Source organism: Centrocercus urophasianus, unplaced genomic scaffold (genome assembly GCF_019232065.1).
Source record: "Centrocercus urophasianus isolate 14NV4802_14NV808 unplaced genomic scaffold, USGS_Curo_1.0 seq_22, whole genome shotgun sequence".
In the NCBI taxonomy this organism is placed as follows: Eukaryota; Metazoa; Chordata; class Aves; order Galliformes; family Phasianidae; genus Centrocercus; species Centrocercus urophasianus.
The window spans coordinates 13,035,898-13,063,818 of NW_024884778.1; the positions used below are offsets into that span (position 1 = coordinate 13,035,898).

At 43.1% G+C, this 27,921-nt stretch overlaps 1 protein-coding gene across 4 annotated transcripts in view; it reads left to right on the forward strand.

Moving 5' to 3' along the window:
- FGD3 (FYVE, RhoGEF and PH domain containing 3) overlaps positions 1 to 27,921 on the forward strand; it is an 88,018-nt gene that overhangs the window by 12,561 nt on the left and 47,536 nt on the right. For 3 of the 4 annotated variants that reach the window (XR_006169637.1, XM_042823212.1, XM_042823210.1), the window contains exon 2: positions 27,383 to 27,553. Coding sequence is in view for 3 of the 4 variants with exons in the window: in XM_042823210.1 (XP_042679144.1) it covers positions 27,383 to 27,553 (171 nt within the window). In the remaining variant the exon portion in view is untranslated. Of the gene's footprint in view, positions 1 to 22,495; positions 22,601 to 27,382; positions 27,554 to 27,921 lie in introns of those variants that run through there. The other variant, XM_042823211.1, reaches the window with a different exon arrangement.

A 27,921-nucleotide genomic window follows, 5' to 3' on the forward strand; every position in this document is an offset into this window, starting at 1 on the left:
ATACCTTCCAAAAAATGGTTCTTCAGCGCAGCGTTACTTTCTGGTTGGAATGAGTCACTTTGCCTTTGGGTTTTTGTGACTTTTTTCTGCAGTTGATACTATTAATTGATACAACTGATAGTGGTGCTATTAATACGTAGCCAATCATAGGTCTGTATCAAATGTATGATGTTGCAATTAGGCAGGCTGACAGCTTTCCTTAGTTTTACTCGCAGGTGGATGTGGTTACTAGATTATTAAATAGGTGGTGAACAAATGTCAGGGATCTCCTTGTTCCCTCTTTTGCTGTGTACATGATATGAAGTGTTAGCTTATCCTTAACAATGGCCTCTTTTTTCTAATTATATACCTAATTTTTTCCCACCAGGAAGAGGTTATCAGCAATCTGAGGGCCGCCAGCAACCAAAAGATTAATTCTTCATTTCTTTCAGTGTGAACAATTCTCATAAAAAGCTTCAAGCAGATTACAGAGTAATAAATAGCCATTCGCTTGTCATTTTTGTTCTACTTTGTCGTTCTCAATAAAAGACTGAAGTCTGTTGTTTTTTTTTCTTCTTTTTTCAGCTTTGCACATCTGATATTGTGCCCTGTTACTAGGAGACGTGGCATGATGCGTGTTACTTCATCGGAGCACAGTGATACTAGCCTCTTAATCACGGGAATGCTGGCTTGTGGGAGTCTTGCTATTTAGCTGTTACAGAGGCTGGAAGCAGTAATGCTTTGTTATTTGTCCAGGGAGTCTTTGGAGAAACGCTCTGGCTATCATTTCCAGACGTACCTGTACAAATGTGATTTTTATAGACATGTATAAAGATATATTTTCTTGGACTTCTTACAATATATGCTCTTGCTGCAGTTTCTTGGCCTTCTGCTGTGCCTTGGTTGCAACCTTTGTCTCCGTGTGCCAGCCTACCTCTTAACAAAAAGAATAATACATCTGAGCTACTCCCGGCCAAATTCCCCTGGGCTGGCTGAGCTTCCCTTGTATCAGCAGCAACTCTTTAATCTGACTTCCTGAGGAAGCAAGGGAAGCAAGGCTCTGCCGTTGTGCTGCCTGTCCCTCACTGCTCTCAGGACTGCAGGCTCATTTCAAACCAGGCAGATGGATGAAGAAGTCAAGGGCTCCAGAATATATGTGGCTTTTTGTTTATTTTCTCTTTTTTTTGTTGTTTTGTTTCTTTTTTTTTTTTTACTTTCAGCTTTACAAAAACTTGCTAGCCAAATAGCCTGCTCTCCCCATGGGAAGGAGACGCATGGTGAAGTCATCGGGCCATTGGATTATGTCTGCCACTGGGCAGGGGACATGGAGTGCTGCAGACTGATAGCATTTGGAGCTTGCTGGCAATAAGGGAGAGGCACAAGAGAGTTGGCATCAGTGGCAGTGCAGGATGAGGCCAGAAACATGCAGGAGCAGGCTGCGTGTGCTGAGCTGCATGCTGTTGCTCTGCGCTGTTCTGTGGGGCTACAACCCAAGAGTCGCTCTGTTGCCTCTTGGCTGCAGCAGAGCTGAGCTACGTGGGTCTCTGGTTGTGTGGAGTTAAAAACCTTTAGCTATGTTTGTGCTGGCTGATTTATTTCTGAGTTTGTTTAGAGATTAGGATTTGTGCTTTGAGCGATGCTTTGCTACTGGTGGTTACGAGGATGCACTGGTGAGGAAGCTGTGGGAGCATGGGAAGGTGTGGAGTTGTGCTTGGTGCAAGCTGCGCACTGTGTGATCAGGGGAGCCTTCTTAGGGTGATGTCACAGAATAAGTATGACTTCCATTTTATTTGTATAAGGGTTTTTAATTTATGACATAGAGAAGAAATGCTGAAATCGTATTTGGCTGGGGAGGAGAATCTGTACAAATGCACGGATCAGGCTGTTTGCTGCCTACAGGAGGATGGGCTACCTTTCCTTTACAGATTCCCTATTCCTGTTCCAGCAGTGTGCGTTTTAGGCATGATGTATGTATACATAGAAAATTGTTTCAGCTTCATACTGTGAAATGTTAGGGAAAACATTTTTTAATTCTCAAAAAAAAGTTGGTCTTGCGCAAGATGAGTTACTTTAATTCTGTCACCTCAAACCAAAGTGGAAATCAGTGCTGTGACCAGGGTCAGAAGTCAGTGCAATGACCAGAAGACCCAGGTTAGGGGTCTTCTCCCCACAGCTGGGGACAGACCACCTACACCTCCTGAGGAGCACTGGCACTCCAGTGCCACCTTATATTTCCATGTGGGACCCAGAGGTGGAGGAGGGAGATAAGAGAAGGCAGCTGCTCTGGGTGTGTTGGAGCAGCTGTGGGACCAGGACCAGCTCCAGCCAGGGTTTCTGTACATTAAATCCTTGTAGCCAGGCTGGGCTTTTCCAGCCTCATGCCCAGCTGGCTCTCCACTTTTCTCACAATGTCTTAACCTTGACTCAACAGTGCAGCTGGCCATTCATATGGCCCTTAGCTCCATTCTGTGCTTAACTTTCCCCTTTTTAAATAAGCCTGCTGGAAATGGTAAGTAAACACACCGTGGAATTTAGAGCGGATTCCCTTTAGCTGCTGTGCTGCTGTTTGCTGTGCTTGCAGATCCCAAGGGAGCTGGTGTGACACAGGTGTCCCAGTGCCTGTGCTGAGATGCTGAGGCAACAGATCTGGCTGGTGTGCCATTTGACAGCTGTTATTAAAAGACCTTCAGCAATTCCTGTACGCTCAGAGGTAGTGAATGGGTATTCCTTAGCACGCAGAATTGAAGTACATTACTTTAGTAGTAGTTAATAGTGAACTGATGCCTGTGGAAGTTGCTGTTGCTCTGGAGAGCCAAGTGTTGTGTCAGTCTAACGCATCACACTGCTGTCACTGCATGTGGTGGCCATGTGCAACTGTCTTGTGTTTCATTGTCTTCTGTATTTAGCCTGAGATCATCATCGTGGTAAGTGACATTTAAAATTGTATGTAGTGAAGGCTGTAGGTACGTGAGCCCAACCTCAGCTCAGTATATACACCAGTATAGCTGACACAAAGTGTCATCTCTAACTTATTTTTTAAATTTTAGTACATTAACCAATGCTGTAAACCCATAGCAATTAGACTATTAGCCAGCCTTGCTGGGATTTTAGTGCCAGGCTTCATTCTGCCGTGGGTTATTTTGGTGGATCTCTTAAGGGGAGCTCTAATGATGCAGTGGGAACAAGTTGGGGTCTCACCACAGCAGTGGCACTGCCCTGCAGTCACTCAGTGCTTCTCCTGTCTGCTGCCACCAGTAACAGAATCACTGACTGATGTACTTCAGAATACACTCGATAATGCCAGCAATGGCACTGCTTGCTGTGCTGTAGTGATAAGCTGATGCTCCTGATCGAGCCTGCCTGAAACTGGTCATCCCTGCTACAGTCTTGGTTCTGCAACAGGTTCATCCTTGCTAGCAAATTTTTAATTGCAATTGAATGGGAATTGCCATCAGTGCAAACACCAGTATGTGAATAAGTTCTTTCCCAATTCTTCTGCTCTTCCTCGCAGGGCTCATGGGCAGCATGTGCCTTGGCCAGCGTTCCCCATCACATCCAAGTACTGCGTAACAAGGTGCATCCTTAGGAGATTCAGCGAATGTGGAAGAACACAGGGTGCTGGTGCTGGTGGTGCTGGTGGTGCTGGTGGTGCTGGTGCTGGTGGTGCTGGTGGTGCTGGTGGTGCTGGTGGTGCTGGTGCTGGTGGTCCCCTCCCACCGGCCCTGCGCAGCCATCAGCGCGGCCTGTCAGCGCCTCAGCCCCCTCCCCTCGCTCCCCTCCGCCTATTGCCATGGTAACCCGGGGCCGGCTTTCGGCAGCCTCCAAACTACTTTTGCGCTTTCATCATGCATGCTGGCATTGTCAAGGGCTGAGGGTATTCCTGCAGCTTTGAATGAATTAAAAAAAAAAAAAAGAAGCTGAATTTGGATGGGCGTTTGTTATTTGGGAGGCCCTACAGCAGGAAAGAACGGGCAACCTTCAAGTGACCTAGTGTCCGTACGGTGCCTAGTAAGGGAAAACAGTCTCGCTTCATTAATTGATTAACTTGGAGGGTGGGGGCTGTCGGAGCGATCCTTCTGAGAAGTGGACGCGGCGGTTTCCTACCCAGCTCGAGGTGGCAGCGGGCAGATGGCTGGCCGGGCTGTGCGGGTGCGCCTCTGGTAAGCCTGCGAGCTGCTGAAGTCGTGCTGTTTGTGGGCTCGGTAATGTCTGCTCAGGTATCACGTAGAAAATGGTGCCTTAACAGCTGTCTGCTCTTTGGCTTCATTGTGCGTTTGCCGCTGCTTGGTATCGATGTGCTTAGCAGTGCGTGTTTGGTGGGAGCAGTTGAGAAGCTGGTGGTAAAGCACTCGCTGTGTTTGCTGCTGTAATGAGCCAGGTTGATTTTATCATCTCTTTGCTTGCTTTTCTAAAATCCGTATTTGTGTGGCATTTGCGTGTAGATTTTGAGAGGGTTTTTGATTGTGTGATAACGGCAGCATGTGGAACTGGTAGTACTTGTTAAAGGAAAACCAACTGCTTGCAAACAGCATCTGCAAATGGGGAGGAATGAAATGGTGTTGTAAGTAGTGATGTTTTAAATATTCTGAAGGCAGAAACCTGTCTGATAAAGCATTGACAGAAACATTTCAAACAGCATCTTCGTCTTGCTCGAGAAAACCGATTTGGCAGATTTTAGTTCTGTTTTTCTGCTGATGTCCTTTTATATGCTGTCTGAGTACAAGCATGACAGTGCAATGGAAGTATTTATTAAAGTATTTTAGGGGGCCCCAAGCAAAGAATTGTGTTGCCATTTGATTGACTTATGACAAGCTGGCTGGATTTTTGTTTCTCCTTGCATTATTTGGTTGGGGAGGGGTAAAAATGTAGCTTTCCTCTAAATGTGTCTGAAGTACATAATGGCTGTGAAGTCACCATGACAACATGGGGACCTGGATCAGATTCTTCCTTCACCCCTTCTGTGTTTTGTTGTTTTCTAAATATTTATCTGTGCATTCTCTGAGATGTCGGAGGGAATATCTAACAGCTCCTGTTGGTTCAGCACTGGGTGTAATCCAGCTTTTAGTGTACATTGTGTCTGTGGAGCTTTTTGGGTAAGTGCTGTAATATATATAATTCACAGTGTAGCTCAGATGGAATCTAAACGGGGACATGAGGACCTGCAGCCAGGAATTAGGTGTCTGCATTTCCCGTGATTCTGGTGTTGCAGCCCCAAAAACTTCTGCTGAGCTCTTGCATGGTTCTGTGCAGATGTGGCATCACTTCTGAAAGTTACCTGTAAACTGATGCGTATAAGAACATCTGTGTTCAAATTAAGGCTGGAATATAACATGAGCCTATGGGCAGTGAAGGAGAAATCAGATTTTGGTCAAGAGACAGTTATTTTCTCTTCTTTGCTAAGTGGAACTGAATGCACCTAGTACAAGAGAAGTGCCTGGAGGTTTTAGCAAGAAGTGATGCAGGTTGCCCCTCCCCACTCATAGAGACTTGCTAAAGACACCCTGTCTGGTGTGAGGTGGAATTTGTCTTCAGTTTCCCTCTCTCTGAGGCACTACAGTTCCACCTTGTACAAATTTTTCCCGCTTGCTGAGGGTTGGACTGTACAGGGCTCTTCAAGCTCTTCTGAAGTGCTGGCAGTGTATGGAAAGGAGTAAAAAACTGGGTTAAAGGGGGGGGTACAAGAAGAGAAGGTGTGCAAGAAAGGCAGTGGCTGTGGTCTCCAGTCCCACAGCTGTTGGCATATGCATTCATATGCTGTCTGAATTTAGACAGATGCTTACATTAGGGTTAGTATTCTGGGGTGACAGATCTCAGGGCTCTTCTAAGGCAATATTTAGTTTGGGAACTAGAGAAGTTATGTACAGATCTTTCTCTAGTGCCATCTTTGCAGGGCTTGTAGGGTGGGAGGGAAGGTACTTGCTTATTATTTGTAACAGCAAGCTGTGTAATTTGTGTGTATTTAATGAAGTAACATGTGGATGTTTTGTGGAAATGATGGAGGTGACATTTCAGTATCGGTGAAGAAGGGTAATTAATACTTTTTAAATACTTTTAGGATATCTGTGTACTTATTGAGGGGAAAAAAAAACCACTGTAATTTGGATTCATTGAAGTAAAAATTGCAGTTGTTTCTTGTGCCTTATCATATGTGAATCTCGAGATGAAGTGTATTATCTTTGACATCTTCCTAGAACATATGGGCTTGGCTGTTCCTGTGGCAGAGTAGTGAGCATGTTTCATTATTAAGTCAATTGAAAAGCAAATACAACATGACTTTTGTCTTTGCCATGTTACTACGCTTGCCTGACATGAGAAAACAAAGAACTGGAGGTTTTCCCCTCTATTCCTATCAACCTAACGTTTTACTTGCTGCTACACAAATCATATAAAGACTTTTTTTTCCTTAAATTTAGAAGAGTACTGAATTCTGTCTAACACTGGAACTGAAACTCCAAGTAGAGGAATTACCTGGAGCTGAGTAGAATGGTGCCCTTTGAAGAACTTCATGTCTATGTGACATTATTTCCCCTTTTCCTTACTGTTGCTTGGTGTTATCGTTTCAAATATAGCAACTGTGCAGAAAATCCAGTTTTTTGGAAATACAACTTGAGTATCTGAGAAAAGATTTTGTTTGAGCAGAGGCCCAAAGCAGTGAGATAAATCAGTGATGAGAACAAGTAAGAGCAAGAATCTGCTGCAGTTCGGTTATACAGATTTTTGTGGTTTTACATCTTGCTTTCAGGAGCCTTAAAGTTAGGAAACAAACCCTAAATGCTAGAGGCAAGAACTTGAAAGTCATGAATTTGGGAATAGCATTGAAAAGAAAAAAAAGATCAGACCAGAAATAGATTTCAGCTACTCCTGTCACTCTCTTTCCTCCTCGTGTACTCTGTGTACCTAGTGATACTGAAGTTAAATGTGGTGATTGTGTCAATTGAATTCTTTGCTGAGTGAACCAGGAGAGTAATTGTCTTTCTTCTAACAATAAATTACTTCCCCTTATTCCCACGGCTTGAGACAGCCTTGATGCTGTAATGAAATCCAAACCCTCTAGATGTATGAAGGTGCAATGGGAGTAGGAAGGATTGACATCCTCAGTGGCTTGCAGCATTCTAAGTGTTTAAGGATGGATCCTGGAGATGGAAATTACAGTTTTTACTTCATGTAAAGTTAGCAGCAGTACTCTAAGAGCCACTGGTGCCTCAAACCAAGATATGTATAGAGAAAGATATAGATAGATAGATAGATAGATAGACACAGATATCTTTCTGCTCATTTTGTCATTTTCTGTGTGGAGTAAAGAAAGACTTTATTTCAAGCTTTTCGGGTACTGAATGCAATCACATTTTTTGCAGTATGTGTTTAGAAACAATCTGTATTGGCTCTGTCCAAGACTGGTGCTAGCTTGCAGTGCAGTCCTTCTGCTTGGTCTTTTCACTGGTACATGGGGAGTGCTGGTATGTGGATTGCCACAAGGCACTTTGTGCCAGGTCCAAAATCATTTAATTTTATTAATTTAATTCCTTAAGACACAGGGTGTCTGCTTGCTCCCCCACCAAAACTGATAAACTCAGTAGCATGGGTGAATTCACAGTTTGTTGTTAAAACTGAATCCCATTTTTATACAACTGTTCAGAAGACAAAAAAACCACAAAGTTTCTGCAGTTGTGTGTTCCAACTGGAAACCCAAACAGAGCATCTTCACTTAAGCATGAGATCCACTGAAGCTTTGTTTCTACTAAAAATGCAGATGTGGCATTAAAAACCCTTTGCCTCCAGAATGATGCATCTGGAGGAAATGCTTCACTGAAAGTACTGTAGGTCCCAACCTGTTTGGTTTATCAAAGACAGCTTGGCTTTAATGTGGGCTGCTTTCTTTGAACAACTGACACTTTGGTCTGAGAAAGCAAGAAGATGAATGTGTGTTGGTTTGTTTGCACAGGTGATTTGTGCTGTGACTGGGCTCTGCTGGGTGCAGCCTGCTGATGTGCTGTGTATTGTGGTGAGGTGGGAAAAGCAAAATGGCTCGGTTCTGTCTTTTGGGAGCTGTGGTCTTGTCTTGCTGGCTCCCATCAGAGTGTGGCCTGCTTTCAGCATGCTTCCCTACGCAATGGATGAGCTGCACTAGGTTTAGTATAAAACTGCATCTCTAGTCCCACTGCCAGCACCTGTGTGAAGTTCTGCCCTCTAATACAGGTCTTTCGTAGAATCGTAGCATCACAGGGGTTGGAAGAGACCTCTGGAGATCATGAAGTCCAACCTCCTGCTAAAGTGGGTTCCCTACAGCAGGTTGCACAGGAACCTGTTGGCGTGAGAAGCAGAATGAACAGCAGTTGCCATGATCGTACTGACATGTAGGATGGTATGAGATGCAGGGGACTGTCGGAGCTCACAGCCTGCCCCTGTGAGATGGTAAGTCTCCCTTATAAAGGAGCAGTGCTCTTTGTTCGTTTTCAGCAGTGTGGATGGAGGGGCAGGAGGTTCCGTTCTTGTGGGATTGGGCCCTTGAAGAGTTAAACGCACAGAAGTGCTAATCAGTGAATATTTAGGTCATGGAGGACCCAGACTGGAGAAAGACCGAATATTCCTGACAGTTGGTGGTTTTTAGTTTGGTAGTTGAGTAGTGGGAGTATCTTCCATCTAATATTCACACCAGATTTTGACTTCCTGGTTGTATTTTGTGTTTGCGTTAGCTTTGCTTTCCACCAGGGGAGGTGTGGAATGGGTCCCAGTGTGGGCTTTTTGCAGTCATTATTTGTGTCTTCTGTCAGATGCTGCAGCTGGGTTCCTTGCACCCCGGGCAGTGTGGGTGCAGGTGGGCCAGGGGCACCAAAGCTCTTCTGCTGCTCCAGCAGTGGCCGTGTGTCCGAGAGGCTGAGTGTGTTTGGGAAATGCTCGTTTCGTGCCTTTGGTTATTGTGCTAGAATTAGTGAATTGGCATTCAGTGAAAGTAATTCTCAGTAATTAATTTTTTTCTCATCACTGAACTTCATGTTTATAATTAGTTCTCTTGTCTGCTTCAGGAGATGAGTATCTGTCTGTTGGAATGAGTTCTTTTTTTGCTTCATTTTGTTGAAAATTGCTCAAACTACACTTATTGTCATCAGTGTTCACGGGAAATGAAAAATCACTGAGGTGGAGGTTCAGAGCCCAAGGAGCTCTCAAGCACCCCTGTGCTTAGGAAGGTAACTTGAAAATACCAAGAAAAGGCAGGCAAACATTCCCATTAATGGTGTGTTTTCTCCTAATGCTTTTATACAAAAAAAAAAAAAACAAAAAACTTCATAGTAAAAATAGATAGCAAGTACTTTACTGTATAACCTGTGACTTTTATGTCTTCCTGCTTTTACAATGAGCTCATTTGGTCATCTTCTGCGTGGATAGATCAAGGCAGGGGAATCACACTAGATTACATGGTGTCACCTTTGCAGTTCAGAAAGACAAAATGTTCGCAAAATTCAAGCATAGCTGTATCTTGAGTGTTCTTGAAACAAAGAGTTTCTAGAATGTATGATTTGGAAGATTGCTCTTTCATGCGAAAATAGATCATTTCTACCTATGCATTTTCAGAGCAGCAGTCTCTTGTGCCTGTTCTGTGCAGTTATCCAATGAAAATGTTTCATTAACTTTTCCTGTTATTATTTTAAAATGTAGAAATGCAATCTGACAATCTGGAATCCTGAGGTAGTCCTTTGGCAGTGAAATTATCTAATCAATACATTCAGATTTATTCTTGCACTTGTGTGCCCAAGTACAGCAGTTGGGTTGAATGTTTTTTTTTTTTTTTTTGTTTGAGGAAGACTGAGCAAAGAGTAAGAGAATATTTCAAAGTAAAGTTAATCCTGTTTTTCCTTCATCCCTTTCTACGTGAGTATGAGGAGTTCTCCCCGATAGTATGGGAATCTATGTTGAATTAATGTGATGTGGGTTTATTTCTAAGCCGCTTACTTAACTCCTGGGGGCATGTGCAAGTCTCAGACTGTGCATCTACTGCTAGTTTGAACGTTACCCAGAGAAAAGGAGTGAAAGCTGTGGTTAGAAGGCAGTGTAATACACTGTGTGGTTTGGGTCAGAATGCTCTCAGATCATGCTGTGCAAATGAAGAGTCTCCTCCTGAACACAGTGGCAGCTGACCTGGCCCATGTTGCTGCCATCTCCTGCAGACACCTGTAGGGCATTCAGGTCGCTCAGCTGAGGGAAGCAGGGGGAGGAAAGGTGAGGAGCAAATATACAAGTTGAACATGTCACTGGTTTATCAACATGGCATCAGTGGCTTCAGTGGTGAGGCAAAAAGACATTAAATCTGCTGGTGGGAAAATGACTTGAAAGGTATAGACAGATCCACGGCGACATGTAAATGATCCTGGATAGCTGATGAAAAAGTAGAAGCTTGGTCATGTGAAATACAGCAGGTATAATCATCCTTAATGTACAGGAAATTTGCTTTCAACAAAAGGAGTATCTGAATACCTGCAGAAATTGAAATGTTTTTCTGTTGGCAGAGCCAATGAAGGGACCTTGAAGAAAGGCTGAAGAAATAAGATTCTCTTATTTTTTTCCATCTGTGTTAATTTATCTTAAAAACAAGCCAAAACAGTAAGTTCTTTGCTTCCTACAAAAACTTCTGTTGCCCGTGTCTTTTGGCCACAGCAGTTTATTTTCCTGGAAAGGTGTTTGTGCCTTGTGTTCTGGATGTGATTGGCTGGAGATTAGCTTTCCAGTTTGTGTTTGCTGGGAAGACAAGTGCTAGACTTACAATTTGGGAGCACTCGGATGGAAGGCAGGAGCACACACTGTGACTGGGATGAAGTTCTGGGGTCTGGAAGGTGAGTGCTGTTGCTGGCTGTGAGGCAGGGCGCAGAGCACTCGGCGGGCCATCAGAAGTTGTTACAGGGCTGCTGGCTGCAAACTGCACTGTAGTAGCCCAGAATGAGTCCTGCACTGCCAGATCTGCTGAGCTTTTGGGCAACGTTTTGGCTAGGAAGGTCAAAAGAGGAAGAGTTCAGGTGCTTCTTTTGGAGAGATGAATAATTTGCCACCAGTTTGCTTATAATAATAAAAGTGAGAATTAGATTGATGTGAGTGGACTAATAGCAGCCACCTAAGGGTAGCAGATTTCACATTTTCATTAATCCACCTCTCTGTAATGAGTTTTCTATTTAACTGCTTACTGTTTATCAGCATAGTGGCGCATCATGTAGGCAATTGGGTTTTGCAGATCAGTACTTTTGTTTCTTGTAATGGTAAAATATTGCTTTCTTGTTTATCCTTCACTGATCATACTGCTGTGAACATTTTCTTTGGTGGTATAGATTACATTCCTTTCAAGCTTGGTAATTGCATCATCTTCAGTGTGCAGTAAAATTTAAGCCATTGTGCACCCACTGAGTGAGGACTGTCTGCTGATGAATAGCTGCATTCTCTGATACTCAAACCCGCTCCAATTCATCTGTGAAGAATTGGATTTGGGATGTTAATTATCCAGACAAATCAGCAATTGATTTAAAGCATTGTCGAGGACAAAGCCAAGAATAAATAGCTTCTGCAAAATATGGCATTGTGAAAGGGTACTGATACTGGCTGCTATAATTTGTCTGTGTACCTCTGAAAGCATTGTGCAGAAACATGAGCCCAGCTTTTTGAGATAATTATCCACAATGAATACTAACCTATTTCTTCCTCTGTATTAAAAGACAAAAGGAAATTTGGTTATGTGCTTTGTAAAAACAAACAAAAGCAAGCTAATTAAAACTTGGTGATCCTTCTCAAAAGTTTCTCCGACTTCCGTATGCACATTCAGGGCTTTATGCAATGGAAGAAGCATTTGCAAGGCGAGGATTCAGTGCTGAGAACTGTGTTAAGTAGATTGGGTGTTGGAGAAAGTTTGGGAGTCGGCATGGGGGTATGTGAGTATGTGTTCAGATGTATGTACGAACTGTATTTAATCTACTGCATCAGCAGCAGTGAATCCAGCTCATGGATGTGGGGAAATGTTTGTGAGAAAGGTGAAGGCATATATAAAACAGATTTTTTCACCTTACAAGTGCCTTGGTGCATGGATTTGTAATCACAGACTCGTCGAGTGGTTTGGGTTGAGAGGCACCTTTAAGATCATCTCATTGCAGCCCCTCTGCTATAGGCAGGGACACCTCCCACTAGACCTGGTTACTTAAAGCTCATCTAGTCTGGATAATGAACATGTTCTTGTTTAAGGCATATTTCCTAATGTAATAATAACCTGGAAAGTTTCTTCATTAAAGAAATGCATGTGAATGGTTATTTGTCAAATTCGGGATCTTTTGGTTGTAGGTGAGTGCTGCATATGAGAGTTCTGTTTTCCTTAGTGAGACTTGCCTCTCTTTAGCTCATAGAAAAAACTTCCATTTGTATTAGAAAACAGAACATCTGAAAAATCTCTAGGAATGAGTTTTCTTTCCAACTTTAAGCTCCGAGTTAAGTGACAAAATGGAATTAATGCTGCTTCTGCAGTGCAAGGGATGGCGTTCTCTGCTGTTGGACCCTGGATTTCTTCAAAGTAGTCTGAAAATGGCAATTGAAGTAAGTAAGGGAGTGGCTTTTGGCACGCTCCTATATGTCAGACCTTTTTTTCCTGCCTTTTTAATTAATTTTAAGTGAATTAGGAACATACTTGAGCAAAATAGGAGTCTAAGAATGCGACTGTTGGCAGTCACATTACTGCAGAAAAGTAAAGCACCGCCGATCTGTTTAGCTCAGCAGTGGTTAATGTGTGAGCTGCTAGCTTGCCCCAGTTTTGAGATAAAATGTGTCAGATTGAGGTTGTTTCTTCTCCCTGATGACACAGGCAGTGAGAGCAGGTTTTCTGAGGAGGCAGCACGCCGTCAGGATGCAGTGACTGGAGGTGCTCCTGCTTGGAGGGAGTTTTTCGGTGAATCCAAGTTCTGGTGCTCTGGCCTGCCTGGAGCATCAGAGGGGAAGGAAGCCAGTGATTTTTCTTGGGGGTAAATGTTTGCCTGTGTTTTTTTCCCATTTCTTGCTGCCTTCTGGAGCTGTTATTGCTGGTATCCATCTTATGGTGCCAGCTCAGACAGAGTATGGGTTTGGACCTGATGAAAACGGAATGAAAAAATGATTTGACTGCTCAATAGATGGTTCCGTGTTGGGCTGATAGTCTGCATCTCTCTGAAATAGAGCCACCCATACACAAATTAAGATGTTCATTTCTACAGCCATAATGCAAAGGAAAATGAAAGACATCAGAAACGGTTAAGTAGGAGTGGGGTATTTCATGCTGTTGCTGGTTCTTACCTACTTATTCCACACTCCAAGTCACAGGTTGACCCTCCTCAGCAATCCTCTGTCTGATAGCCTGTCATCACTTACAGGTACTGCTGCTTAGTGTTGTGGCTGTCACTGCAGTGCCTGGGTGTTCCCAGTGCGTCACTGCCTATTCCAGAGAGAGCTCCCAGATCTGTGATCTCCTTCCTTCCCCATACAAGGGGAGAAACTGGGCACTGGGGCTGGTGCTGGTCATATAGCTTTGCTCTGTCCTTGTAGGTTCTCACTCCCAAGGGCAGGGCTTCTGGTCTTTCATCTGTCTGTAAAATGTCAGTGCTGTGGTATAAATAATAAAGGTAATGATGGTCTCACAAGGCAGTGTCTCCCTGGGGAGGACAGAGGCTCCTGCCCCCACCATTCCCAGTCCCCCATGTCCAGATGGCGATGCCTTAATGGACTTGTTCGCATCCTCTTTGAATACCACAGTCACTCAATTTGGCAGCCGTGTTACTTCATATTCAGATGTTGTGAATCCAGCAATCTGCCTTTCTGGTAGCTTAATTTTTAAAAATATTTTAAAATGGTATCATTTTCAAATGCCAAAACTAAGGAATTTTAATTTAACATCATAATTTGTGTTTTCAACACTCTTTTAACACAATCACTGAATAAATTGAGATTTTATGCCCTTACATGTATTTCCAATATTGCGTTTAAGTATTACTTAATGTTTTTAGATGACATTTAAAGAATTCTAAGATTACAAAAAATGTATCAAAATCTAAGCCAGGCACACTTCTCCTTAATCAAATCCATCTCCTTCCTTTAGGAAATGGTAGAGGAATTTAGTAGCTCTCTATTGTACGTCTTGTGCTCTGTGCCTTCCTCATAGCATTAACCTGGTGTGTTATTTTCATAACACTTTAATAACACGGTATTCTTTTCCCATTTTATACCTGGAAACTAAGGTGTACAAAAAAGATGAACTCCAAAGATGAAATCAGTCCTGGGATATGTGTGTTGTCATGGAGTGTTTTGACCTGCCAGTTAAAGCCTTGATGGATGGAGCCCACATTGGGTGGTGATTGCAGAGCAGCAAGTGCTCAGGAGGGTGAAAAGCACTGTGGGCTGGGAGCCCCCCTCAGGTTTGGTTCTTGTGTTGGGCATCTGGATGCAATTCCTGCTGGGCTGATGCCTTGGGGTTACAGCATGGCTTGGTGTCTTGCTTAGAGGAGAACAAGAACCTGAGCTTGGAGCCTGTGGCTGTCATCTTCTTTTTGGGTTTCTCAAAAGAGAAGCTGTCACTCCCTGCTGAGGGAGGTGGAAGATAATGCACACTTTGCATATATTTATGAATGCCCGATTTGGATATAGGAAGGGTGAAGCCTAAGCTAATTAGCCCAATGAATTTATGAGCAGAATAACGTAGCTTAAGGCGCTTTCTGAGTGCTAACTAAGGTGACAATCACAACATGTTTCAGGATGCAGAAGCGTCCTCTGATGCCACAGGTCAGTGGTTGGTGCCAGTCACTTGTGGGGTGCTGGGCACCCAGGGGGCTGGAGCAAACATGAAGGCATAATCAGGCTTCATTGCAGCTCATCTGTGAGTGTGCTTTCTTATGCCTCTTCTAATTGTTGTTATTTTTTGAAGGGCTTCTGAATTTTCAAGTTTGCTGACACTGAGCAATGTGCTGCTAAGGAAGCACAAAGTGTACTGGCAGATTTAAAGGTGTATGTGTCACTTCGGTTGCTTGATGCTCACTCAGTTGTTTGCTTGGGGTATAAAGTTACTGTTCCAAAAGGTGACTCATTCAAAGGTGTTTTTCTGTGTGCTGTGATATTTGCAGCAGTTTATGCTAGCTGGAGCCAATAGATGATAATAAATCCAAAGAAGAATGACAACAATGACAGAACACATTTATCCATAACCCATTCTAAAGAACTGATAAAATTGTGACAATATGAAGTAATTATGTAGTTAGCCAAGTAAAGTAAAAGATCAGAATTATAAATTCATTACAAGTCATTCAGTATCTGAAATAGTCTTTCAATAACCTTTTTTTTTCCTCTTCTTTCTTCTACTATTAGATCTCTTTGTGTATTTCTTCATGGCTTCTAAGTTTCAATAATCACCCTTATTCTTAAATCCCTCTGTTATTTCCAGTTGTCCTCTCCCCTTATCGTTCAGCTTTGCCAGCAAGCATACATTGTACATATTCTGTATTCTCCATCAATAAAAGGACAATATGAAATAACAAGGCAGGAATTTCCTGAAAACCACTAATTATTGAATCAATTACTGCCATACCGTAAATGCTATTTTATGAAATAAAATTTTATACACAATTATTTAGATACATCCTGATCAAGTAACATGGTTTATAATTGTCCTTATCATCCATATAATTCTCTTCGAAAATGCCAGTTGCATTTCATGTAATGACAGACCAGACTCTTATTTCAGGATTGAAGATTGTCACTGAGCAAGAGAAAATGTAAATTGTTTACATGTCTTAATTTGCATTAGCACAGTGTGTGCTATGATCTGATTCTGAAATTGTAATGTGTGTGTATTTATATGTATATGTTCATCTTGAGTTTCATTTTTTTCCTAGCTTTCTTTAAACTGTCAGAGTTGTAATCCAATTTTGAGATCATGTATGGTATGTTCTTCTCTTGAGGACAAAGATTTAGCTGTAAGTCACCGGGATTTTAGTGTTGTGATTTACAGCTGTTGTTTCAGATAATCAGCTAGGTGCTTGCAGAATGTTCTTAGAGCCTGTCAGTAGCTACTGATTTGATGAAAATGTGATTAGGAATAACAGAAAAGAAATGGTTACTACAGATACGGTAAATTAGCTAGAGTTTTGTTGGGAAAACCGACAATAGATCTTTTTACTGTAGCTTTTTTTGCACGATCCTTCTTACAGTCCTTTGAGTTGGTGCACTTTCTTTGGTGCCTGCCAGGGTGAAGTAAATATAAAGGAAGCTTTATCCCATCCTGTCTGCTCTGGGATCCAAAATACTGGAATCAGTTCAGTGCTTTTTATTCTCTTCCAGTTTACTTATCCCTGTGTTGTTTATGTGGAGCACCTTTAACCTTTCTGGGTTCTTTTTCCTGCTCTTGCTTGAGTCCTTAGAGACAGTAGATCACAGTCAATAAAAGCACTTATCTAGGCCAAGATGATGTTAGTGCAAGCAAAATAACATTTGATTCTGAGTTCTTCCATCTGGAAAATACAAAATATGCTTGTGTACCTCCTTGGAAATGGAAGCAGAGCTGAGTTTGACATCAGGAGTGCCCAGTGTTGCTTCAGTTCAGTGGGACTAGCCTTGTTTTGGGAAACGGCGCCTTATCTCAACCACTCTGCTTCATTGAAGATTTTTTTATTGGACCTGGTTACGATGTGTATGTCAGTGTTTTTTATCTTACCTCGTGAGTCACTGGGTAGGAACTGGGAACCATCAGACTCTTCTGCACAAGGCAGCGCTGAGCAGCAGGCCTGTGGTGGGCGCAGCGCTCGGGCCAGCTTTGCTCCTGGAGGTGTGGCTGACAGCCCGGAGAGGTGCAGCCACAGGCTGTACGCCTGCTGCTGCTTGTTGCTTAGGGGTCAGGATACGTGTTTTGGTTAAAGCCCTGGTGGAGGCCTAAAGCAGATACAGTGAAATGTTTCTCACTTTCTGAGCGAGATACTAATGGACAAAATGATCTAACAATCTTCCATGCAAGTGTTATCTTCCAGCAGACAAAGCAGATTTGCAGCGTATGTAGACATTGGAGGTTTGCTGATCCAGTCAGCTGAGATGCCCTGTAGCTGGGACCAAAGGCCCAGGAGATGTGGGCATCCAGAACTTCATGGCCAGACCTTACCAAGTCCTGTGCTTAAGAGAGGTGCTTAAGACCAAGTTGGATGGGGCCCTGGGCAGCTTGACCTGGTGGGTGACAGCCTTACCCATGGCAGGAGTTACTGGATGAACTTTAAGGTCCCTTCCAACTCGAGCCATTCTATGAGGCCTCCATTGTGCTGGCTGTACTGCTTCTGAAGGAGCTGAAGGTCAGATATACATGTACTCCAACTGTACTTGTAACTGCAAAACCCTTATTTGTTATTGGATTGCAAAGGGAGAGGAAGACGAGCTAAGCATCTCAACCTTCAGATTTCTGGTGGCCTAATGTGACTGCGTTGTTTGAGCTGCCTGAAGACTACGTGACCGTGCTGTTTTCTGACAAGGCAGGATGCTTCCAGTAGGATGATACCAAGCAGCAGTTAGAGCTGAAATATGTTATACTGGAAGTGCATTACTGCCAATACTTTGCAATAGGCAGTTCTGCTACCAAAATAGCATATCACTTTAAAATACTCATTACAGTTTTCAGTAATGAATTTGATTTTGCTTAAATGCCGCAGTATGGAATTTACAGCACCTTGTGGTAATGGAGAAAAGGTAGCCTCCCCTGGAGAAGCTCAGTTCCTTAGCAAAAAAACACCTGTTCTGCCTGGTTTTGTTTAGGACCTAAATAGTCTTTTAAATGAGCAAAAGATAATTATCAGTTTACTAAAACCAATAAAATATTTCAAGATTAAAAAAAAAGACAGTTAATTGGGACACAGTTGGAGATGCATTATATTGTCATTAAATCTTAAGTGAAGGATAATCTCTCCGTATTGGCTAAATGAGAGTTTACCCACTGTAATGTGTGCCATTAAGAAGATTCACAAACACATCAGCAGAGCAGTGTGAGAGAGTCTTGCATGTTCCTTTTGTCATTAGCAAAAAATGTAAGAAGCTTCAAGTAAGAGGGGAAATAGATGAAGCCTTTTTTTCTGTGAGCAGGTTGAAAAGAAGATTGGGGTCTCAGTGATGGTTCTTAGCACCTGGCTGTGTCCTGGCCTTTGTGTTCGCCCTGTAAATCACTGGAGGTTGGGCAGCGTAATGCTCTTTCTCCTTCCCACCATATAAATAACTCTGCAAAAGGCAGATCTGCCATCTTTCTCTTTGTTCTAGGAAAAGAATCCTCAAGACAGTAAATCACTCAGATGCAGGTAATCTGAGAGGAACAAATTGGAGCAGCGTTGGCTGGGGTAATTTGTTTGTGTCTAACCTGTGTAAAATCTCTTTGGATTTTTACAGTAACAGATCGTTCTGGTGCTGTGATTCCTGTGTTAAAGCAGTACAGATGTGAACTCCCGGGAGTGTTATTAACTTGAAATATACTCTTTGATTTGCATGATCAGTGTAAGTGTAAATCAGGACTCTTTTCTCATAATGAAAAACGTGTTACCTGTCAAGGAAAAAAAAAGTCAGAGTTGCACTGAATAACTGGTGTTCCAACTTTCCTCTGTGGGGGGGCTCAGTGTGGTCTCTGGGATCAGTGAGGGCTTAGGGATGGGTGCAGTGGCAGCTTTCATTTGGGAAATCTGTGGTGAAAATGAGTTAGCAGTTGCAGCAGCATCCTGCGCTGTGTCCCTGGGGACCTTTGAGGTAATGGCTGCAGATGCTGTGTGCAGGAGTCAGGCAGCACTGCGTGGAGTGGAGCCTCTGGGGTGGCCCAAGGGGAAGCTCCCAGTGATGTGCATGGAATAGTCAGGCTGTATCTGGGGACCAGCACTGAACCGAGCTCATAACCTGCAAAGGGAGATGAGAAGCCTGTTGGGGACTGCAAGGGGAAGGGGTAGGTGAGGGTACTCTGAATTGCTGCTGTTCTTCTGCATGGTGTGAAGGAAGTGGTAAGTCAGGAGTAAATTAGGAAGGGAGAAGCATTGTCTTCCATTTTCTTGCAAAAGAGAAAAAGCAAAATTAGGTTTTATGGATTAAAGAATTCTGGGCTTCGTTATACTTGTAATGAAATATATGAACATAAATCTGATTATCTGTAGTCCAAGTGGGCACCTGCAGTAACTTAAGCAGAACTTCTGACACCTGGACCTTGCCTGCTGCTGGAATTAAATCTGAAACCTGGTACCGAAGTCAGACGAGTTGCTCTACGCTCCAGGAGGCAGAAATAAACTAAGACTGCGCTGCACTGAAGAGATGAGCTTGGCTGCCCCTCTCTCCCTGGCTGCCTTTCTGCTGCGGAGGATGTTTCTTGCCTTCCCTGAGAAGTGAATGGCATCCTGACACGTGCTGCTACTGGTGGGGCTCTTGTCCCTTGTAGTGTCACTCCAGCTGACATCTGCCCCAGGCTGCTACCCCTTTACTTTGTCACTCTTTAACCTGCTTTCTTTACTAGATACAAGAATCTCCTTTTTTTTTTCTTCTTCTTCTTTTTCTACCTTTGATCTTGGTGTCACAGAAAGTTACTGTGCCTATTATTTTAGCCTGGGGTAATTCAATTATACCATTCAAGGGGAAAAGCCAGGCAAATGCTTTCTTGAGAAGAATGAGTTTGTCTTAGCCTGTCCTTTTTACTTTGATTAATTGCAAAAGTTCATAGCACTGCCTTCCAGCTATAGGGATGTGGGTTCAGTATCCTGCAGTGTTACTTTCTGTATGCCTGTATGAAAAGCAAGTTGAGTGTAAATGTTGCAAAACTGTGGCCAGACTCAAAAATCGACTGATCTCTGAGTAATCACCAGCACTTGAATGACAAATTAAAATTGAAAAGCTGTTTCCTGTCTCCCATGAGGGATTTTCAGTTAAGCCTTGGAATTATTTTGCCAAAGTTGGAGCAGGGTGGCCTGCACCTTGTGACCTGGATGCAGCTTCGTGGCTGCCCATTGGTGTGACCATGCCTGGGCCTGGTTGAGCAGGCAGCTGCTGCTTGTGTCCCCAGTAGCCTCAGACAGCACAGGTAAAAGTGCACTGACTGCACTACCACATCCTGTTTCGTACTGTTTCGTACAGGAAATTGAAGTATTTTTGTGTTTGGGCTTAACATGCCTATTGTTAGTTCTGACTGGGGAAGGTATTCTGTAATGCCTCGCTTCAGTTTCGTTCTTTCTTACTTTTAAAGTGAACCTAGTTTTATTTTGTTTCAGGCTGTTCTCAGTATGGCTTTTCTGGTCACTACTTCCATTCCTTTTTAACTCACCAATATCAGGAACCAGGCCTTGCTGCCTTTCCCCTGCTCATTTTCTTATCTTCACTCCTTCTGAGGAGGGCTGGCTTGGCAGCCTGGTATGAAATGACTGCTGTTTGCTAGGGAAAAGTGACCTTCCACATGGCTAGCAGATTCATCTTACTTGTCCTGGAAAGTTTAAAGTATCTCTGTCTGCTGCAAGCCGATTCAAAGCTGAATTACACCCAGCAGATCTTGTTGATTGGCTGCGGTGTGAATATGAAACATCCAAGCAATCTTTTAGGAGTCGTTACTTTGAGCTGGCTGGGATGGGATGGTGGCTGCTTGTATTCAGAGCAAAAAGCCTGCAGCTACAGCTGAGTGCCTCTTTGGTTTGGTGGGCTGTCCTCTCGCTTTCCCTGGCGCAGGGCTGTGTGCAGTGGTGTTGTGGCAGCTGGATTCCTGAGCTCATGCTTCTGCCTTTGGTTTGTGACATGAGGAGTGTGAAGGTCTCAGTAGAGATGTTTTAGACATATATTTGAAGCAGTGCAGTGTGAGAGAATTACATGCGAAACTCCTCGTTTCTGTCATTTGGAGACTTTCTCTCCACTTATGCACATCTATAATTTATGAAATATACACATAAATGTAGAGCAAACATTTACCTTAGGAATCTTAGGGGTTTATAGTCAGTACCTAAGGGTTTTACCATCTCACCCTGTTGTGAGAGCACTGGTGAAGTGGCTGGGGGAGGCCAGGACCCCGAGGGACAGCAGTGCTGCTCGTCCTGCAGCCGCAGGCCAGGTGACCTTACTGTGTGAGCAGAATGCTGTCCAAGGCACGTGGGAGATCACACTGCTGGGTTTTTAACAGTACTGAAAAGCACTTGTAAAAAATTGAGAAGCGCTGGAAGGGGTTATAAATCAACAGTGAAATCTCATCCCCTTGTGAAGGCAATAATGAACTATTCAGTGGTCAAGTATTAGCAAGTACTGTTAATTGCAATGAAAGCAGTGCACCTACCTCTATTTGCAGGTCTTCAGGACTGACAAGCGCATGCTGTACCTCTGTAGTGAGCTCATTTTTGGGACCTGTACTCCCACAGCAGTTGGCTTTTAGAAGCAGTTCAGGGAGGAACAACTCAGAACTAAAAACTGATTTCTCAATATGTCTGTTTTGATTCAGATGATGAAAGACAAGGGGCATAAAGCGTGTACCGCTGCCAGTGAAGCATAGCCTGGAGTTATTTGGGTTAGCATGCAGTAATTTGCTTTAAAACTAGCTGATGATGTTAAAGGTGGGAGATCTTCATGCAGATTTATGTAAAATACTGTGACAGCTATGTTCAGTGGTAACCCTAAGGGTGTTATTGAAGTGTCTGTTAAAGGAAGTGTCCTTACCTGAGGCATTTAAAGGAAGTCAGAAGAGGGTAAAAGTACAGTGAACCTGAGGGCAAAATGCTGTAGGTGCAGGTCTGGGGGTTGTTGGACCTTCCTGTGCATTATATACACAAATCTGTTTGTTTCAGCTGTTTTTCTGGAAGAAAATCTCTCTTCTGGATGTGTTTCTATGTGGCTGTAAGTTAAACTCAATCTACACGATTTCTCACAGCCCTCCTCAGACACTCAGTAGTTTGCTGTGGTTTACAAACTTTGTATTTTTCTCGTAAGGACACAGACCATCATTTCCCAGGAGAGCATTCTGCTCTGAGAGCCGAAACCAGAAAGGGAGAGAAGGAGGGCTGCATGTTTTCGGGACTTAAAGAAATCTTTTGGCTAGCTCTGTCCCTGCTGAGTTACAGTCACTGTCGTTTCTGTGGGTTGTTTCACAGCAAACTTTAATGCTGTTACATTCAGGGCTCCACAGTCACCCCGAGCTGGCCCTTTGGGAAGGCTACGGTGTGACTGCGCTTGGGGCTGAGTTTCAGAGCAGAGCACTGGGAGTTTTTGCTTTCTGTGACATGCCATTCTCACATTAGTATCGAACTGTATCTAAACAGAAAGCTTTTAAAGACATGTGGCTTTATCCTCTTTACTACTTTAGAAAGATTCAGGATTCTAAATCATCTACATCCTGCGTGTTGTGTTTCAGAAACGTAAAGCTAAGTGCCTATTTCTGCAGATTGCAGCAATCTCCTTTGACTTTTGCTTAGTAAAGCGCCTCAGCTCATACTTGCCACGTTTGTATACTTTGAGTCACCTAACCACACTGATCATAGGAAGTGGGATGGGGGAGGCCAGTTCCTGTGAGCATGGCATTTTAAACCATGAAACAAGAGCTGCAGCAGGAACCGCTCTGCCTTCTTTTGGTTGCCTTATAGTCTGAGCAAAGAAGAAAAATGTGTGTGTCTCTGCTTGAATACAAGTAAGTGATATATATCTCTGTTGATATAAAATTGCTTGCTTTCAAATATAATGTCTTCTGGATTGTTTCTGTAAGCTTATGGTGATAGCTTTGCTGTCACTCTTCTTACTGAGGCTGACTTTTTGGAATGCCAGAAGGATAGATGTTATGTGCAGTCACCATTGTTAATGTCATCGAGCTTGATAGAAGGACATGAGTGCAGCCCCATTGCATGCTGCCTTTTCTGCAGTTCTACATGGTGTGTCTGCGAGCAGTGCTGGTGGCACCTGCAGCTCTGTAGGGACAGGAGGCAGGGAGACGTGAGGACAGGAGGCAGTGCAGGCTGACCTGGGGAGCCGTGCATGAGGCTCTGCCAGTGCTTCATCGGGGCACTGGGCAGGAGGAGGAGGTGAGTTTCTTGTGGATTTGAGGGAAGGGCTGGAGTTAATTAAGCGGTGTGAAAGGAGAAAGAAGGATATGCCAGATGGCAGCGTGGGGACAGGCCATTGCTGCCTCCAACTCAGCAAGAGGGGTCAGGAGCAAGACTGAGGCAGGGCAGCATGAAATTGGAGAGGGGGTGAAAGTTGCAGCTCTCTGGAGGCCTCTGAGAGTGCTGCTGGGTGTTTGTAACTGGCTGCAACAAGAAGGGTAGTGTCATGCCATTGCTAGAGGTGATGTCTTTCTTTTGCTTTGCAAGACAAATTTCATTGCAGCTCATTGCACCTAAGGCTCACAAAACTGGGTTTCCATCCAGCGTGGTGAATGCTTTAGTTTCTCTAAGAACATCCTTAAACAACTATGTCTGTAACACTGCCTGAGTGTGAAGGGCAAAGTATTATACCACTCAACAGATTCCTGCTGACATGAGGAAGGCATAATCAGCACCTTCTAATTTGTGGCAGGGCTCTTCTTACCACAGTTTTCTCCTTCACAGCATACATTAGTTCTGCCCTTGTAGCCCCTTGCTTTCTAGCAGCAGGTTTCTGCCTTAAGGACAACATGAGCTTCTGCTCCTTGAAAGGCTTTCACTAAGGAGGAGGGGAACAAAGAGAGAACCTACCAGAGACAGCATCAGGGAATGCCTAAGTGGATGTTTCAGTTGAGAATAGAGATGTTGGAACTGGGAATAATGAGAACCTTTTAGGAGAGGCTAGGGGTCATTGTGTATGCTCAGTTTGTAGCCAGGAGGTGGGAAGAGCGATGTTCCCATTGCAATACCTAATGAAAATAGCTCTGGTTATTAATATTGGAGAGTTGCTGTTAAGTCTGCTCAGTTCTGGGCACGGAGTGGTTAACTGCAGAAGCATCTTGTGCCATTACCTATATTCTGGTTTGTTTGTCTGAATTTTTTTCTCACAGTATTTGGTCAGACTGTTGCTGGTCGCTCACCCACTTGATGTGTGCTTTGCAAAACAGCATCAGGAGTGGAGTCACCACAACCAGATGCATCTGTGCTATAGCAGCTCATTTCCATCTGGAGTAGTTTCCCTTTTATATGCTTGAAGAAAGAGTAGCGAATTATAATGTCTTCCTGTGCTCTTAGAGTTGGACCCTGTGGATCACATTACACTGAGTTGCCTTTTGTAGCTGTTGACTTCAATGACAGCCTAACTCAGCAAATTATTAGGAAACTGGAGGCTGTGGGAGCCTGAGGAGCTTGTGGGCGACAGCAGTGGAAGCTCTGTCAGCAGCACTGGGAATGGCCTCACCCTGACTGCTGATTGTGCTGGTGCCCAAAGCACGTGGATTGAGTGTGTCCATGGAGGTGTGGGGCTCACAGTATGCACTGCATGTTCAGCATTGCCATAAGTACTGCCATAAGAAGGGGAAAAAATAAAAAATGCAATGTAATGCAATGAAATAAAGTCAGATTCATCTTTGTGGATGTCTGGAAAAATCCTCCGATGATATTAGTTTTCAGAAAAAGTGAACTTTTAAAGTAGGTATTATTTATCTCTGCCTTTCTAGTGTGTGTAGTTTGTTGAGCCCTTTTCTGCAAGTCCAGCATTTTTTATCCCTTCTAATCCTTGGTCATTCTGTGTGACTTTCCAGGGAGAGCAGGAGGTGGGTTGGCATGGCAAGGTGCTGCTGTGTCCCACTGGGCACTGCCCGAATCCTCCTCTGGAAGAGGGCTGGGTGAGTCCTCTGAGCTGCCTCCTCTTGCAGGGTCTCTGGTAGAGATGCATCTTCTCGCTCCATGTCCCTTCCCAGGAGCACCCTGGCACACTCCTCCGGCTGTGGGTTGTACTTTTGGAGAATTCCATGGGAAATAATCCAGTAAATCTTGTTTTCACAGATCATTTTATAGTGCTTGAAAAAATATGTGAAGAAAGTGGATTTTTGTCTTGTGTGCAAAAAGCAGTCCTTAGGGGCCACATCAGAGATGAAAAGAGGGAACCATCTTGGCTGAGATTAAATAAAAAAGAATGAAAGCTACTTTTGTGGTTTCATCCATGCATATTTTTCTTGATTTATGGCCAGCACTACGTTTTGTGCTTTAGGTGCTTGTGGCTTTCCAAGTTTCTCTTCTTTTTCAGACCTTATCAATTTTATTTTCTGCTTTGCTTCCTCACTTGCTCTTCAGGTGTGTCATCAATATTTGTGAAGGTTAAGTGCAGACAGTAGGTGAACAGCAGCAACATGTAAGCAATATACAAGATGGTACAAACATACTGTATTTTTGGAAGATGATATATATATATGTTTTTTTTAATAGGTGTTTTTAATGGGAAGTAGTAAGGCTTTGCAAAGTATTTGCTCTGGAAGTGCCTCTGAACACAAGTGCTGGAGCAAGTGGAGCCAAGTTCAGAGCTTGCTTTGGGCAGGACGAAGGCATTTGCCTTCATCAGGAGATTTTGTACCACGATTGTTTGCATGGATTCTGCTGTAGGAGGGAGCTGCTGTAGGTACAAACATCCACTGAGAGTTGGGGTGTTCAAGTCATTCTTAGGAACAAATGCACGTGCAGAAAATCCAGGACTGCTGGATTGCCACCCATCCACCATCACCAGTTCCTGCTGAAGCACTCGGGGCTCTTCTGTATGCTGCCATTTATATTTTATTGAATTACAGCTTTTCTCATGTGCGTGATTTTAATTTCTTGCTGTGTTGAGCTACTGAGAATGGGAAGGAGATTGTCCTTGCCCTGAAAGCTGCCGCGTCACGGCATGGCTGTTGTCACGGAGAGCTCTTGGTACCCAGAGCTGGGGCAGCTGCATAAGCTCCTTCTGTGATGATTTGTTTGAAATAATCTATTAATCTGCTCTGACAATCTATTCTGCTTTCACTGCACTTTCCTGATAAGTGAAATCATATTTGAATAAAACCTAGTGCTTATAAATGTCTGGTTTCTAATAGAAGCGTGTCTTAATAGCTGATCTTAAGTGTGCTGAAAAGCAGATTTTGTAGTGGAAATGCTAATGAAGCTTCAGCAGCAGTAACTGGTGGCAGTGACAAGGAATTCAAGGTTGTATATTTGGGTTGCAGAGCAATATATTTGTGCTGTCAGTATCTATTTTTGTCAGCAACATTAATATCTTATGACTTTTTTTTCTTTAAACCGTACTGCTGCAAAAGTTTCAGCATCGGCTAATCTTCCCAAGCAGTCTGTGAGGCTCAGGTTTCAAAGTCATTATCCCAAAGGTCACATCCTGATTTAATACCATTAGTGTAAACCCAGGATCGTTCAGTTGGTGTGGGTGGAGGTGCTCGTCGTTTCAGTTTTTTGATCTTACTATAAATCTAACCAAGAGTAGGTTGCATTTGTGAGGCTAATGCTGTGTTCTCGAACACATCATAGGAAGGCTAAGATTGATTTTCACCTTCAGATGAATCCTTTCTACGTGGGGCAGGTCAGCTCCCTCTCCTGAAGGGTGCTGGGCAATTAGCTAGTCCACTTCAAAACAGGAATTTGTCAAGTTCCCTTTGCTATTGATTTATGGATTGGCATTCACATTTCTACATCAGATAGGTTTTCCACTTTTTCATCCTACTGGAAGCCAATATATTCCTGCGTTCATTTGCAGCAATTTTAAACCACAGCCTTTTAAAACCACTTTTATGCCTTCTTATATGACACGCTATCAAAGGTAATTTGAAGATTTGATGTTCTTGGAGACTTGTTACAAGAGAAGTGGAAAAAGAAGTATCCACCATGTGGAAGTGGACATATGGGTTTTCCACAGTGCCCACAGAAAATGAATTGAGAATGTGGAATTAAAAGGCAAGCAAACATTCATCACGCCTTTCTCTCTTTTCCCACTGGATCATATCTTAATGGGATCTTTTAGACTGCAGCCTTTTGGGAGCATGCTAATATTTTGTGTAAGGGCGAATAGTAAGTAGCAGCAAAATACAGCTTGACTGATTACATCTCCGAAGGAGTGGAGCTTGTACCATTCCCACGCACATGGGACACATTCACCATAACTTAGGTGATGCTTCTTGCTTGTTTATGTTTGTTTTACCAAATAGCATGATGTTATACCTCTATTTCTGACTGGAGGAATCTTCCTGAAATTGCTTTTTTATATTGACTCTTTTATTTTGGGTGTCTGTTGTAAAAAACAAAAAAAAAAAGTAAATTAATTATTAACTTTACCAAAATTCCTGGTGACTGGAACTAGGCAACTACTTCAGTATGATTGTTGAAACTGGATAGACTGATTGTCTGAGTGAATGGCTTGCACTTCTAGCCCCTTTCCTTAGGATATGATGAGAACGATATGCTTCTAGAACTAGCACACATTTTCTCCAGGATTAATAAAAGGAAATAAATGTTTTTTTTCTTTTTTTTCCTTCTAGGTTGCCCTTGTTCTCCTTTTCAAATCAAATGTCACATTGACTCAAATCCAGCATTGGAAGCATGTGGGGAACTGCAACATATCAGCCCGGCGCAATGTATCCATCAGACTGGAAGGAAGCCCAAACCCAAAACTCCACTGACCAAAATGCATCCTCTGCAGAAACCCCAAGGCAAGTGGCTTTGACCTCTTAGCAATTCTGCAAGCTTCTATCATATGTGACATTTTAAAATTATTTTTTCTAAATTTTAAGTCAAAGCAAAGTACTTATTCTGTGTTCTGAGGTTCCAATACAAGTAGGAGGGTTGTATTATCTTTCCAGTTTTAGAGGCATCTTTGGGAAGCCTTCAAGAAGAAATTGATTGCTTAACTTACTGATTTACCTTCCCTTTACTGTTATTATACCTCATATAGCTGTGAAATCAAAATTTAATTTAGCAATATTGTTTTCATTCTCTGTCATTAGTTTTTGTTTTTAAAGTATTTAGAATAGCTTATTATTTAAACCTGGATCTGTTTTCCATTCGTTTTAAGAAATAC